This window comes from Labrus mixtus, chromosome 4 (genome assembly GCF_963584025.1).
Source record: "Labrus mixtus chromosome 4, fLabMix1.1, whole genome shotgun sequence".
NCBI classification, from domain to species: domain Eukaryota; kingdom Metazoa; phylum Chordata; class Actinopteri; order Labriformes; family Labridae; genus Labrus; species Labrus mixtus.
The window spans coordinates 25425109-25441618 of record NC_083615.1 but is presented as its reverse complement, the minus strand read 5'-3'; the positions used below and the strand labels follow the sequence as shown (position 1 = coordinate 25441618).

Genomic DNA, 16510 nt, shown 5'->3' with positions numbered 1-16510 from the left:
AAAGTTATCCCGGAATAAGGACAGCACGCATGTGCAGTCAACCCGGATGTAGATATATGTGTAAGCGTCTTCCCGTATTCCCCAGTTCAACCAAGTTAACACAAATTTAGCTTTTGAGAACGTCTTCTAGATTTTAGTCCCAACTGCACCAAGCTCTGCAGTTCCAAACCAGTTCAAACCGGGTTAACCAGCCACTGAGCCACATGTCACGTGACTACTCGTATCACATCTGAGTGACAGCTGGACAACAAACGGAGAACAGAAGTGGGTAAAATGATGTTCAAATATGCACTGTTCACATAAACTAGTCAAATACATGTAAGCACGAGTCAATGCCCTGTCGTTTCTCTGTTTGTCTGAAGTTTGGAGGTGAATCTTTTTGTTGGTATTTTCATCCCCTCGTCCTGTGTTTCACGTTTTGTTACTTAAAGGATGGACTTCCGCGGCCGGAGACACGAGCGAGGCAGCAACTGGACCGACCCGGAGATAGTGGAGCTGCTCCAGCTGTGGTCCGACGAGTCCATCCAGATTGAACTGGAGAGCTCGTTGCGCAACCAGCGTGTCTTTGACCGTATAGCCAACATCCTGCGCGAAAAGGGCATCTATCGTACCGGTGACCAGTGCAGGGAGAAGATCAAAAAGATGAAGCTGGAGTACCGTCGCATTAAGGACAACTACAAAATAAAAACCTGGAAGTTCTTTGACGTCATGGACAGGGTGCTGGCTAACCGACCCGCCATCACCTATTCCTCTTTGGGTGGTGCTGTCATAGCTCAACAGGTGTTTGCCACACCGGGCGGTCCTGACTCGTACGCTCAAGGGGCTCCACCCGACACCTTTGGCCCTGCCTCCTCAGGAGGATTTCTGTTTGGACTTCCTCCAAAACCTGGGGATCCCCATGATATTAAATGTGAGGATGTTGATGACAGTATGCTGAACTCGGGTGTTGCACCACCCGAGATGTATTATGGTTCTGGAGATGACCAGGACACTGATGGGCATTCTCTGCTGGATGCAGAGAACAACCTGGTTCCAAGAGACCACTCAACAAATGCAAGAATCTCACCTTCAGGTTGTCAATGCAAATACTATCACAAATACTGTCATTACCGGTAATATCAATATTAGGTGTTAATCACAGGGTGACTCTACACATGAAACTACACCAGATACATGGCCCATGATAACAATTTTACAAATTATGAAGTGATTGTTGGATAATTTATATTTTGCATGTCACAAAACCATAGTAAAAAAAACTTTAAAAGTAGAGTTCAGTATTTAAAAAAAAATTAAAATATCAATATTTGGACTTGATAACTAAATCACATGAGTCAGGGCAAAATAAATAACGCCGTATCTGTATAATTAACATAGTAAGAAAGTGAAATGTTGTGATTTCTCTGTTCATTTCCCCTAGGTTTCAGTGACCTGAACATTGCTGGCTCTGCCACAGCTGCTACCCAGGCTGTTAGGGGTCCAATGACAGAGGACCGATCTGAGCAGCTCAATAAGAAGGATCCTCACCGCCCCTCCTCTACGAGACAGAGGAAGCGTCCCCTGGGTGGCAGAACATCTTGGGGCCACGGCGCTAGATGTGGCAGTCAGGGCCGTCTAGATAAAGCCCTGGCCAGCTTCTTGAACTGGCAGCAATCAGCAGAGGAACGCCTCCTCTCCCTGGAGGAGGCGCGGCTGGAGAGAGAGTTTGAGGCAGAGGAGCGCAGGGAGCAGAGGGAGGACCGAAGGGCAGAGCAGGAGCGCCAGCATGAACTCCGCCTGTTTAGCATGATCACAGGGGCATTGGCTGCTGTCAAGCAGAGTGCAGCAACACCGACTGACCCCTCCCTCTCACCCGTCGCTCCTCCGTCAGCTTCCATGTTGACCACCCCCTCTGTCTCCTCTGTTTTATCTTATCCACCTTCACAAGCTGCCACATCGCATCCTGTTCCCACTCAGGACACAGTCAAATCAACACTGCCAACATCTGTGAAGGCCTGCAAAATGTCTCAGAGTGACTTGACTGTAGAGAAAGTTCACAAAACGCCTGGACATAGCGTGTACCTGTCCAACCGTGGAAACAGCATCAGGCAGAATCACAACATTCTATACGAGGGATTTTGTCGATATGGAATGGACAAACACCACGACACAGATAACCCTGATGTGAGTCTGAGTTATGTAGTAAATAACTTTAAACAGGTTGAATGTGTCCAAAAGTTACACTTAAAGGCTTTATATGCGATTTTTCACACTTAAATGTAACAGAAATCAAGTATATAAATAACTCTGTGAGTCATGACTGTCTACAATGTAAGTAACACCTGAGTCCCACTGTCTGACTCCTCCCCTTGCGTATAAAAGTTGTTTAATTGAGGGACTAGAGAAAAGAAGAATAACATACTGTAATCACTGCTTAACTGTGTTTCTAGATCACACTTATTTCAGGTAAATTTACATGCAGTGTGAAGATACGAGCATAATAAAGATCGCTAGCATTAGCATGCTAACAAAACAATGCAGCACAAGTTGTTTTGGGTTCATGCTGGTGCTCAAGGGCGACATCTGCTGGATGAAAAAAATCACATATAAAGTCTTTAAACAATGATTTATATGTGTGTACTATTTTTCTCACTCTTAGGGGATTATAAACCTGGGCACCAGTGAGAACAAATTATGCAATGATGTTCTTCTTAAACGGGTAAGATAAACACTGATTGACGTAATACTGTAAAAGGTTATATATAAACCTTTTTACAACCTAACTTTGCTTGCATTCACAAAGAAATACATTTTATTCTCTGCAACAGATGACCAAGCCTGACATGCTTCATGTTGAGCCATCCCTGCTGCAGTATGCAGACCTAAGGGGACATTTATTGTAAGCTATGTTTTCATTTTATGAGGAGCACATTCACATATATTCAAACCAAACCTTTGTTATTAAACATTAACCCTCTTAAAACGTTTTCCTCTCTGCTCTTATCAGCCTGAGAGAGGAGGTTGCCAGGTTCCTGACTCACTACTGCTGTTCTCCAAAGCCACTGACAGCTGACAACGTAAGTGAAGATTTTTAATGTGTAAGACAAATACGACTAATGTGACAGTACGTACCTCACTAGAGGCACGGTGAGGAAAACTCTGATCATGCTGTGCTTTGTACAACATGAATGATATCATGACTAGATAGATAGTGGCAACTTTGCATTAATGATTTAAGTCTTTCATTCATGATTTTTCAAGACAGAACCCTACAGGTGAAATGAAATACCAAACTCCAAGACTCATCCGAGATGAGCCTTATGATCCCTGCTGGAGTACAAACAGCGTCACGCTCTGATACTTGTAACAACAAGTATGGTTTTAATAATTAGATTACGCTAAATATTTACATTTCATTCTCTTCTTGTGACTCTAAATTACATGCAGGACTTTCACTTAGTATTGAATTAAATGCATTTTATTTGATATGGACGATGTAATTTAACATTGGTTCAAAAACAGAGCATGAAAGTGATTGGTCGAGCAGAGAGTTGATAGCTTTTTCTTATTTTCCAGCCCTTGTCCCATGTTGGGCCTTTAAATATACAATGTAAAAGTTCAGTTACATAAAACCACATAACACAAGAAGATTAGAGTACAATAAACTTAGTCAACTGCTCTGACATGATTGTCTTGTTTCTTTATGGGTAGTATAGTTACATACATATCCACCAGTAAACATACAGTTTCCTCCCCTTTTTAATTGGCTCTTCTGTACTTTAACTCATTGTGGATTTCTCTGATTTGTGTTAAGAATGCTAATTCAAATGACTGATACACAGTCCTGGAATAGAAAAAGCCTTCTATTGTGATGTATTATACTGCTGCTTCACAGTTTGGATTACAGCCATCCATTTTCAAAGATGACAGCAACAGAGTAAATGAAGTTACATGATTTACACTGTAATGATTATAAAAAGGCCAAATACTGCAAATTAACTAAGATGTTTTTTTTCTTCATAGTGACCACCTTAATTTGCCTGTGTAACAAATGGCTGTTCCAGTGGGTGGATGAATTTGTAGCTTATTTATCAGCCCCTTTCTCTGCCTTAATTGGGTCTTTTATAACACAGTTGATGTGTGTGGCGTTTTTCTTTTTTTCAGGTTATGGTGATGAATGGCAGTACTTCTCTGTTCTCGTGTATTGGAGCAGTAATTTGTGACCCTCAAGGTAGGTTCACACACGAACAACACATGCCTATCGATACTGCATGAATTCAAATGTGTGAACAGGAAGTATTGCTAGGCTTTTTGTCTGTTTAGTATTGTGAATTATTCATATATAAACAAAACTATTCATGCAGCTACATTAACTTCTAAGTATTTAATGCCACTACAAGCCAGGCCACATTTTTAGTAGCCTAACGTAATTATGTTTGTTTTGCTCAATAACTATCTTACAAAGCAGCGTTCTTCTTTTTTTTTTCGCTGCCAACTTTCATCAAACATTGTAAGCTATTCATTTGTGCAAATATGCCTGACAAATTTAGATAAGTACATTTGAGTCATTCCTAATTAGCTTCCAATCCAGTGACAAAAAAGAACACAAATAACCGAAGTAGTAGCTCATAAGGGTGACACTTTTCAATTATCTAATTAATGTGTATTTCTTTACTCACAAAAGAGAAGCTTACTGTACAAACACAGGGGAATTAGAGACAGCAAAAACAACTGCAATGTGACTGCTACGAGAAATGATGAGTCGTAAAGGTTCAAATTATAGCTAGATAATTCTATAAAGGGGAAAAATAGAAAAGGAAGAAAAAAGGAAGCAGGGTATACAGAATATCCAAAAATGAAACGTTCTTAGTCAGAGGTTTCAGTACTTATTTCTTGGTTTCTGAAGAGAGAGATTTAAACAGAGATATAGCTTGTAGAAATTGTCTGCTGGTAAAGCCATTAAGTTAATCATATATTTAGGACCCTTATCATCTTTGTTCTCAGAGTAACTTATAATATCATATCCTAAAAATGAAGAGCAGAAAACAAAGCTGAAAGCTTCAAACTAGCTGGACCATAGATCAATGGAAAACTTTTTTAATATAACACAATAAAACAACAAATTAAAAATGATTACTGCGTCATTAATCTTTAGGTTTGTATGTATGCATTTGTACAAAAAAAAAAGAGTGTGCATGTGGGGCGCTGGAAGCCTAGCGGTTATGTTGCGCACCCCATGTACAGAGGCTATAGTCCTTGTTGCAGTGGGTGTGGGTTAGAATCCGACCTCAGCCCTTTGCTGCAGGTCATCCCCCACTCTCTCCTGCCAACTTTTTCTGTCTCTCTACAGCTGTCCTATCCATGAAAGGTGAAAAGGCCCAAAAATCTCTGGGATGCATCATGTGATTTTTTTTGTGTTTTTTCAATGTCGCAGATGCCATTCTCATTGCCACTCCCTTCTACGGCTCTATCACCGAGGATGTCCTTTTTTACGGTGGCGTAAAACTCTTTCATGTTCCTCTTGACTGTGAGGTAGGACCGCAGAGCCTGTGTGCACCCTAATGTGTTACATCAACACAACCTCGACACTCTCACGCATGAAGGTGTGTTGGAGTTGTTTGAATGTTTGTAATGATTGTTCATCTCATTTTTTTTTTTTGTATAGGCTGATGAAAAAGACAGCCGACCCTTCCACCTTACTGTAGAAAAACTAGAAGAAGGTCTGAAAAAGGCGAAGCACGAGGTGATTCATGAATATTTCTTTTCTTTAGCTCTTTTAAATACATATAAAAAGAGGCCAAAGCACTCAAAGCATCCTTTGGCAAAGTTCCTTAAATAGATAAATGCCTTGGTTGCTCTATTTATCTCTGTGATGTGTAATTCAGACTTGTCTTTCTTTATCTGTCTGAACACTGTGAAGATACAGGAGCTCAGTATACGTGCACTTAAAAGATGGTTTGTCTTAATTAGGGGGTGAACATCAGAGCTGTTTTGCTGATGAACCCCCACAACCCTTTGGCTGAGATCTACCCCACAGAGGAGATGATTGCCTTCTTGGAGTTTGCCAAAACGTATGTTCATCCCACACAGGAGGCCTAACACTGTAATGCTGCATGTTTGCTCTCCGTGGCTTCCATACACACACTCTGATAGCCCTGCATACATTTCTTAGTGTGAACACATTTGATGAAAAGGAGCTCTTTCCAGTGTGTGGAATTTCATGCGCCCATGATGGAGTTTTAGCACCTCTCTTAACCATCAGCATATTGTCAAGTGCAGCCATGTTCCACAGAGACTCTGTAAATGATTTGCTGCACTGACATTTAATAATCAAAAAACACTGTCACAGTCTCGCTTATCAGCTCTGAACTGTTTTATCCTCTCTCTCCTTTATTTCCCGCTTTAGCAATGAGCTCCACGCCATCATCGATGAAGTGTACATGTTGACAGTCTTCGATGAATCTCTCACCTTTCAAAGTGTCCTCAGTCTAGACAGGTACTTCTTGAACCAAACCTCTGCATTACAGCTCTTTCTGACCCCTTAATCTAAACATTTGTGGCAGAAGACAGCCTCTCACCTGCTAATGATAAAGTCTTTTTTTTTTTTTTTCAGTTTGCCTGACCCGCAGAGGACGCATGTAATTTGGGGGATGAGCAAGGTGTGTATGGTCTCTGTGAGACTTTTGTTTTTTTATATATATATATATTAAAGTGCAGCCAAATCCCAGCGTTTCTACAGTGGTATTTTTTTTCTCTCATAGTATACATTCTCTCTGTCTTTTTAGGACTTTGCAATGTCAGGAATGAGAGTAGGCACTCTGTACACTGAGAACAGAGACCTGGTGGAGGCTTTGACCCAGCTGGGTCTGTTTCATAGTGTCCCCGGAACAACTCAGCACCAGGTAGCACAGCTGCTTGGGGACAGAGGTATGGATGACACTTCACATGTTCTTCTGCAAACACATTGTATTAAAATCAAAGTCCTTGCATCAAACGCCAGCCAAAATCAGCAGATAATTGTAGTGCCAGATTGCACCAATATGGAGAATGAATATGGAGAGAAGCTGTCTGCACCTTTACTCTGCTTGGAGCACCTGTGTTTATGAATGAGGCGCTTTTCGTATTTAGGCTGATTTGCACAGAAAGGTGCCTTTTCCCAAATAACATAATGGCTCATTTAAATACAATACAATACAGCGCTGGCACACAGAAACGCTGCTTGATCTGCAGCGCACTTAAGGGTGCGTTTAACCCTTTGCATGTTGGACTTATTAGTACAGGCAGCACAATCCTTTTGTGATTCAGGCCCAAAGTGTATAACTAAATGTCAAATGTATTTAAATGTTAAATGCAAAGAAACAGTTCCTATAAAAAAGAGAACCGATCGAAGCAATTGTGGAACATTGAGATAACAAACAAAAGTAAGCAAAGTAGAAAAGTAATGGCTGTTGCATTGACAGTTGTATTGGCAGTTATGATGAGAGGTGTTGAACAACCGAAGTTCCAACAGTGAATGAATGTTAGCAAGCATATAATATTAAACATGAGTCTAAATAAATCCACATCAGTCCACATGTTGAGCAATTGTCCTGATTGAGTTAGAATTACTAAATGCTATTCTTTACAGTTTTAACATGCTCTTGCTGGCCATTTCCTTGTTTTCGAGAAGCACTCCTCTTTTTCTTGCTCTCCTCTGTATGACAGGAGCACATTATGGGCTTGATTTAACCTTCCATGTACACTCACCTTTCATCTCTCATCACTCGTGTTCTAGGCTGGATCGACGAGGAGTTTTTGCCAGAGAACAGGCGCAGACTGAAAGCTGCTCACAGATACGTGACGGGTGAAATGCAGAGTATGGGCATCCCCTACCTGGACTGGCCTGCCACACTGTATGTGTGGTTCGACCTCAGAAAGGTTCGCTAAGATGTTTGGTCATATATTTTTTCTGTCGACCTGCTAAATGATTGTCTATAACTCCTCATTATTTTTTTTCCTGAAAGCATTCCCTGAGGCTTGATGTGTCACTTCTGTCTCTCTGTTTTGGTTAGTACCTCACAGAGTCGTCGTCTGAGGAGGAGCTTTCTCTGTGGAGGAGATTCCTCAGACACAAGCTGCTCATGAGCTGTGGTCAGGCCTTCTTCTGCTCCACGCCCGGCTGGTTCCGCTTAGTCTTTGCAAACCAGCTGAACCACCTTCAGCTGGGTTAGTATGTAGTGTATGATACAGAACATCATACTGTGTGCAGCATTTGTTTTGGACTTTTTATAACCACTGAATTGTTCAAACCATCGCCATCAAATTCATTTATTGAAATAATATATTTTGTCTTAAGGTTTTTAGCTATCCCTCTAATTCCAGCTTCCTGACTTAAAAAACACTTGATTAGACAATATCTAATTATTCATTTGTCCAGTTAATGTTTTGTGTTTATTCAGCTCATCTCCACATTTGTGTCATAATCTCTGTATTGATCAGATAACAGTTGCTGACTTTATCTGAAACTGTTTTGTGTTCTTTCAGGCCTGAAGCGATTCAAGGAGGCTTTGAAAGAAATTGAAGATAAAAGCACCAGCTCTGATTCCAACTTTATCAAAGAAGCGAGTAACAGGAGGATAAATTCAGTGGAAGAGGACCGAGCAGATTTAGACAATGCTGCGATTGTGAATTCGACATCATCGCCCCAGCGCAAGTCATCTGACCAGCTGAAGGAGATGGACCGTCCTGTCTCTGACACAGCCTCACTGGCCAGTGAGGAGATTGTGTTGCTGGACTGCCAAGCATCAAAGCCTGAAGAGGGTCTGGACTCTCTGATTGGTACTCTCAGGCACCAGATCCGCTCCTCTGATTGGCTGGAGAAAAACACTCCAGAGCTATCTGCCGGGGAGGACCCGGAGATTCTTGATGTATTCAAGGCCCTGCTGCAGAGAGCCAAAAAGTAAGACATGAATGTAGCTGCCAAATCTCAAGAGGCAGCACTTCGGCTTCCAGCATCTCCCCCCCATTCATTGTGAAGAGCTTGATACAAACACCCGACACAGGGTCAAATCTGATGCCTGTTTCTGAGTGAAGAGGAGGAACTCCATGAGTGGAGGCTAATGAGAAGGAGAAAAGTGAAGCAGGCAAGAACAGGAAAAAGTAGCAATCTTTATCTCGGGGCCTTATGTCTTAGCTGCTATGCGAGGTGACCTTACCTTTGTTTGTTTTTTGGGGGGGGGGGGAAGATTCAAAAGATACATATTTATTTTGTCATATTTTCAGTGAATGTCAAATCAGCCAAAAATAATTTTATGTTCTATTCTTATACATTTGAAGTCTTTTAATCTGAATTGAATATCTTTATGATTTAGTCATAGGCACTTTATCATAATGTTGATATTTGTTTAAAGTTAAGATCTGTGAATAAAATGATGTATTATAGAAGTGTTTTGTGACTAATCTCTATTATTTAGAGTTAATCTTTATCATCCGGTTATAGATCTCTTGACAATCCCTTTATTCACAGCTATTTGTTAATATAATGTTTTATTCTGTATTATTTCATAATAGTTCCATCTTAGTTTGCCCTCAGTGGGACATTACAAAAAACGTGCTTTAGGTGGGCTTTGAGAGCTGTTCCATTGCAACAAAGGAAATTGAAGGGGGAGGTAAAGAGGAGGAGTGTTGACGGAGGTTGAACCATCAACAACCACAGTACATGAGCCCCCACTGTGTATTATGACAGTGGGATTTCCTTTAAACTTACATATAGCCCTGCATAAAGACAATCAACCCTAGATACCCAAACACACAGTCCCTTGGTTTGATTTCAGAGTATCTCTCTTGTTTTATTTTAACAGACACTCTTCTGCTTCCTCATACACTGAAAGGGCAATTGTTGTTGTTGCTTTCACTTTCCCCCCGGCATGAGCTGGTGGGCCACAGTGGAGAATTCACGGGGAAATTTAGCCGCTCGCTGGGGGAGTTTCCATTACAGCAGAGGAGGAGAAACACTGAAAGGGTTTGCTCTGCGAGTGAGGGCATGTGGTCACGAGTAGTAGGAGTACAAATGCGTCAGGCTGTTCAAACTCTTTATTACAGCAGTGAACACGAGTAGTTCCTGTAGTGTAACTGTGGTCCTGCAGACACCTACCAAACAGGATCGTTCCTGAGACCTCTCTGCTCCCTACAACAACAAAGGTAAAATTACATTTCAAATAGTCCACACTTTAAAAGGATTTAGAAGATTTCTTTTAAGACAGATTTTCTTGTTTTCAACTTGAATTGACCATAATGTCTTGTGTATTTTCTCCCTGTCTCCCCTGTTGTTCCTGTTCTCTCTCAGGTGGTTTACAAACATGACGTTTCTGGAGCTGGGGGACGCCATCGGTCGCTTCAGGTTTTCTCAGTCCTGTGTTGGTCTGGCAGGTTGCCTGTGTGTGTGTTATGCAGTCTGCACGCCATTCTGGCTGAATGAGAGGGGACTCTGGGCGCAGTGGAATAACACTAAAAGTGACCATATCATTCGTGAAGATGGCACTGTCTTTAATGGTGAGCAACAAGCTGTGTTATCCTCTTTGTCATGTTTGCAGTCAACACGAGTCACCTGTCTCAATCTGTGCTTTAGGGTTAGGTTTAAGATTAGACTGATGTAAATGAGGAAATATGGAATTAAATGCGTGAGCCGGGAAGCAATTTAAATGAGGCATTAATGTAGGCACTCTGTTGGAGATTAGCCTGAGGGAGCGTTAAGTCTTAGAGGAGATCAACACCAGGTGGAGCAGAAGTAAACAGGTTTGAGCATGTGCCGGTGCCTGAGCAATGCATTCTTTGTATCTGCTGAAGCTTTTGCAAGTGGCTGAAGAAAACTGTGCTGAACTCTTGCTCAGCTGAAATCTGGTTTTGTCAGTTACACTTCTTGTCGACCAAAACAGTAGGCTCCATGACAGTGTAAGCCTGTCATTTACATTTTTACATGCAAACTCACTTTAAGAGAGAATCTAAAAAGCCTTCTGCCTTGAATACACAAGCAGTAAACTAATGCACTTTTTTTTGAAAAAGTTGGAGAAAGCTGCTATCATTTTAAATCAATTGGAAGCTTTTCTCAAACAACAAATGTGATGACAGTTGTTTAAAAAAAAGAAAAAAGAGATAAAGCATTACAATTGTACTTTAAAATTACAGTGACATTTTAATACAATGGAATCTAAACATTCAGACTATGTTAGCTTTTCTAATGTTACATTGTCCCTGATGCCAGGAGGAAAGAATTATAGCCAACTCATAGGAAGTACAACATTGTGCTAAGTCAAGTGAACATACACCTATAATAAAAAAAGTTGAAGTAAAAAAAAGTTAACGATCACATTAGTCCAACAGTAATAGATTGAAACTTTATGATGTACAACACGTAGTAAAAAAAATAGCCCCAGTCAGCTAGCATTACAGTCAGAAACAAACTGCTAACCTGATAGATGTGTTAGATGAGAACACAGACAAACTGAAATTAAAAAAAGAAACAAAAAAGAAGATACAGCCAATGTTCAAATTATATTTGATCCTCTTTTTAAAAGCTTAATATCTCTATATCTTTTAAAAGCAATATCAAATTTGGTATACACAAAATATTCAACCCTACATATTGCGAGACAAATTTCTTGATTTATATCTTCTTTATATCTCCCTGGTAGGAGAAAGGCTGATACTGTTTAAAAGAACACTCTACAAACAACTCTTGGCAATTGTTAACAAAATAATCTGTCCCCTGTAAGTGTTTAATGTGTTTCAATGTCTTATATGATTGGGCTAACACACATTTAGAATGATCCAAATGTGGTGTGAAATTACCAGAGTTATCTCGTTTTCACAGAAACTACCTAAAACGTGCATGACCTCTTGATGTAACTGTGCTGGTTTCAGTTTTAGAAAGGGAAATGTTTGGGCTTCCAGAGGATTGTGTCATCCACCCACTGTGTTTCACTTAATCATTCTAAGTACTAATATTAGAAAATCCTAAATGACCATCAATTATTCTGGTTTCTAAGTTTTACATGGTGGTTTTGTATCTCACAGCACTGGAAGCGGAGAGAGTGTTTGGAGTTGTTGCCTTCCTCATGGCAGTGAGCACTGGTGCTCTGTGCTTGGTGTTCGCCCTCTGCTGGACATCTGAGACGGTGCGCTCCTACTCCAACACTCGCTCTCTCCTCATGGCAGGACAGGCACTTTTTCCAACCACTCTGCTGCTGCTCACCATGGCCTCCACAGGTAACACTACTGCATTAATCAAATATGTAGAACACTTGTTGGCCTGAGCTTCAAAAGATAGTTTGTGTTTCACCTTATTGATATTAAAGCTGGGGTTTGGGGAGTTTTAAAATATAATAATACAGTCCCATTTTAATTAACCTCTGAAAAGCCTTTTGGTTTGTGCAGTTCAAGTCACACACCTCCAGAGGATCTTTTCTTTACTGCTCATTTACATACACTGCAGGGCAGCAGTTTTGAAAGAGACCCTTCCTTTGGAATTACAGTTCATTATCATACAAACTCTTTTCTAAAGCTCCAGGCAGACAATAATTGACCTTAATTACTTTTTCATTTTCTTCACAATAATTCTTGAGTTGACTCATATACCTCTTTTATCTACAGGTTTCTTCTTCCTTCTCAGCTGGTCTTTCTTCACTTATCAGCACAAGGAAGAAATCCGTCAGGACTTCTCTGGCCTCGGCTCTTCTTATTGGCTGGGGGCATTAGGATGGGTCCTGCTGTTGATTGTGGAGGGGATTGTCTTCATAGCCGAACAAGCTGTCGTGCCAGACATCCTACCAGACTTAGAGAAGGCTGTGGAGTTGTGGCATCGTTCCTCTCAACTTAAGGCCGCCAAACGCTCTTTCAGCGATGGTTATCATCGTGGTAACAGCTTAAGCAGCATGACCCAAGAGAGGTTAATGTCAGGATCTTGAGAGGTGAAATATGAACATGACAGAGAAATTAAATGTGACTGTCTAAATTGCACATTAATGCTCTAAGACTCAATGAGAAACCAGCAATTCCTCACAGTGTTAAAGACCTGTAAGACCGGTCTGAATGGTGCTTTGTGAGGAGTTTAGTGTCCGCTTCAGGATTTGAGATCCTACATCCCAAAAGTCAGGAAGGGGTGAGCGCTCCAGCTTCAGAGGAGCTGATCTGGGTGGTCGATCTACATTTTGTTCTCAGTATGGACTGAAATAAAAAAGAGAAACACTAAAGACCAACAGCAGTGACTGAATGCTAATGCCTTTCTCTGAAAAGTGATGCGTACATATTACATGAATATTTCTACAATGTAGTTTATATACAATAACTCCTTTTTATTTTTAGATGACCAAATGACACTTTAGACCAGTGGTTCTCCACCACCAACTCCTTCATGAAATTTGTGACCCAAATTTTGGATTTTTTTTTTTTCAACCAATCACATAAATTTAACGAAAAATAGTGCACCTCGATGGACCTGAGATGGTATGAAATATGTGACAGAACAAAGAGAAGGAACAAAACCAACATGTTTTAAGAGCTCTTCATAGACTTTTTGACACTTTTTTTTTTCTAGCCACATGCTCGTGACCCACTGAAAACAGCTCCACGACCCACTTTTGGGTCTTGACCCACCAGTTGAGAACCACTGCTTTAGACCATAGTATATAAGAAAATCATAATTTCCAAATAGTAATGGAAAACATATCAACTGTGACACACATGTATTCAGAGTATCTCCTACTGCATTTCAAATAAGCACTCAAATGGGCACCAGAACGTGCTGCATGTACTGTAACTATAAGTCTGAATGTGTTATCTTGTGCTGGCAACAGCTTAATAAAATTGAAATCCCTAAACATCCTTGTGTCTGTCTTTCAGGCAAACGAGAATAACTAAATAAAAGTTCACATCCGTGACAAAATGTCTGTCTTAAAGGGCAAAGCTCGTATTTGGTTTTGACGGTTCACTGCTCGGACAGTTGTGCTACATCAGCCCACAAGGAATTTCATGTGTAATGAAACAGATTTTTTGCCAGCTTGTCTCCCTCTTTTTTCAAAACACTCTCCTCATGTATTTCCAGCCCACTTTTCCCCAGCTCTGCAGCGGGTTTGGACCACCAAACAACAGACTGCCTCCAAAGTCGTTATTTACTTTTCTCTCACACGTTCCCAGTGGAGAGGAAGCACTCTGACGCTGGACTGCTTATGTTTATGCTCGCAACCTGCCAAAGTGGGGGAGAATTAAGTGGCTCTGGCTCTGTTAATTGGGCGTTAATCAGGTGTTGCTCTAATTAAAAGGCAGTTCCGCCCTGTTGGGCCCTGTTAATGAGTTTGTTATTAAATCCACAGAGGATTTTTGTCTCTTTTTCAATTTACCAACAGGGTAGTGCTTAATTGCGGTGTAAATGAGGGGAATGTCCTTGAAGGTGGTCTTGCATCAGCACGCAATCCATGAGCAGAATTGTTCCAAAGAGCTTCCCCTGAATAGCTTCAAATCCATTCAACCCTCCGTCTGTTGACCTCTCGCATCCCGCTGAACCTTTTAGAAGCGGATCTTATTAAGCTCAATTCAGATTTTTTAAAGAATCCTCTCTAAAGCATTTGCAAAATGGCGAGAGTAGGTGACCCACTTTCTTTTGTAAATAAAAGCCCTTTTTAAATTGATTTCCTTTTCATCTGAAGTTGCTTTATTCTCCCCGGTAGGTGCCGTTTGGACCATTGAAAGCGTGCTGTCTTTCATGGCTGCCCGTGTCTCTTTAACAAACCCTCCACTTTTCACCTCCCACCACCACAGACGTTGCTCCTTCCCCTTCCTGGGAGAAACACGACAAAGGTTGAGAATGCCTTCAGAGAAAGACAGGCCGAATCAATGCAGAGATGGAAAGAAAGAGATAGTAAGATGTTTCGGCACAAAGAGAGAAATGACAGATGAATGGTGGAAGATGTTATACACAGATAGACAGGGGGCCTGATAGACACAGAGAGATCACGGGTACTGATTGTTGAAGGGCATTTGCTACAGAGACATCAATCAGAAGATGGCACAGAGATTGAGCAGGCCACCGTTGTTTCCTGCCTGAAGCCGGCAGCATGTGTAAAACACAACCTGGCTCCAACCACAGCTCTTCATATCAATTAAAGACCAATTATACAGCCATGTCCTACTAATTACGCTGCGCCGCCAGTGTGCCATCCCCCCAGTAGAAAGTGTGTGTTTCTCTTCTCTCGTGTGGGTCTGTGGTTGTGTTCAGTGAGATAAATAAATAAACTTGCCGCTTGCCAAGAAGAAGCATCCTTAATCTGATTTTCAGCGCTGTAAATTTGTATTTTGGAAAGGAAGGAAAAAAGAAAAGAAACTGTTGTTTTTCTTTTTACCTTTTGGTGGTGCTGGTGTAACATCTATGTCTCTGCCTCTTGCAATGAGTCTGGTGAAATGTGTGAGACACTGCTCTCATTTGATGAGTAATGCAACCACACACATAGGGGGGGGGGAAAAATCCATGTATGTGTACATCTGTGTATGTCTGTGTGTGTGTGTGTGTGTGTGCTGTGGATTTTTATTTGCGAGGTAGACAAAGTGTGATGAATATTCTCAAGCATATTTCTGAGGATTTTCAGCAAGAATGTGCCGGACTACTTAATAAGTCAAGATTTTATTTGGCTGGATCTTTGAGTGTGATGAATTATGAAATAAAGCGAGGCGTCCGTGCTTTTTTTTTTTTTTCCGGTTTTATTTCTCCGTGGTTTACATTATTCACTCAGAACATTTGTAACTTTCTGACAGGTTAATGCTGTCGGGTTCAAAGTGAAAGCACTGAGGAAATACTCAGAAAGAAAAGACATCAGGGGGAGAGACAGACATAGAGATGAGAGGCGGAGAGAACAAAGGGGGGAGAGAGGATTTGAGGTGTCACACAATAGTTTCACACTGTCCCTGAATTCTGTATAGCAATGTGAGGTGTCAGATAATGACAAACCTTGTACCTTTCTTTTTTCCCAGTTCTCTCTATGGGACTGAATGTTCTCATGTAGTCAAAATCAGAGCTTGACCACATGTGCCTTTGCACTGCATTGTCATCAGTATAAGTGGACACTCTTGAAAATGGGGGGAAAAAATGGGATATTTGATGTCTGCAGTGCTACAGTCTCAGAAAAAAAAAGCGGAGGGAGGGAGGGAGGGAGACAGAGAGAAAACCTTGTGTCCTTCAGTCGTCTTTTCTTGCAGGGACTGAGTTCATCTCGCCTGTAGAATCTGCAATGAGCCATTGCTCTTTGAGACTGACATCCCACCCAGACCACCCTGCTGATTACATTTGTTCAGAGGAGCTGACTGCTGACAGAAAGAAGTGAGACAGAGCTTGCATCAGGGAAAAAGAGTTTCTTGATTCTTGTGCTTTTACTTCCATCGATTTGATTTGCGAGAGCAGGTGTTCTTGCATGGTAGAAGTGTCTTTGTCTTTTCTAACATTGTTTCTGTGGCATTGAGTATACACTCTCCTAGCCTGTGTATCTACACTCTGGTACCCTTGTTCATG

The 16510-nt window shown here is 41.2% G+C and overlaps 2 protein-coding genes across 3 annotated transcripts; both read left to right on the top strand.

The window, feature by feature from the left end:
- The first annotated feature begins 72 nt into the window (after positions 1-72).
- On the top strand, positions 73-9197 carry accs (1-aminocyclopropane-1-carboxylate synthase homolog (Arabidopsis)(non-functional)). Of its 2 annotated transcripts, none has more exons than XM_061036586.1 (16): positions 73-264; positions 363-1072; positions 1421-2163; positions 2639-2698; positions 2808-2878; positions 2987-3056; positions 4144-4210; positions 5414-5511; positions 5645-5722; positions 5950-6050; positions 6386-6475; positions 6593-6638; positions 6765-6906; positions 7754-7896; positions 8031-8184; positions 8503-9197. In XM_061036586.1, exons 2-16 carry the CDS (start codon positions 433-435, stop codon positions 8919-8921), a joined length of 2922 nt encoding a protein of 973 aa, XP_060892569.1. In that variant the 5' UTR covers positions 73-264; positions 363-432; the 3' UTR covers positions 8922-9197. The 2 variants fall into 2 exon arrangements, with proteins under 2 accessions (XP_060892569.1, XP_060892568.1); XM_061036585.1 differs by having other exon boundaries at positions 74-264; positions 432-1072.
- Positions 9198-9536: 339 nt separating this feature from the next.
- On the top strand, positions 9537-13544 carry si:ch211-256a21.4 (uncharacterized). Its single transcript, XM_061036589.1, has 4 exons — positions 9537-10158; positions 10304-10509; positions 12031-12222; positions 12607-13544. Exons 2-4 carry the CDS (start codon positions 10317-10319, stop codon positions 12918-12920), a joined length of 699 nt encoding a protein of 232 aa, XP_060892572.1. The 5' UTR covers positions 9537-10158; positions 10304-10316; the 3' UTR covers positions 12921-13544.
- Positions 13545-16510: the final 2966 nt, after the last annotated feature.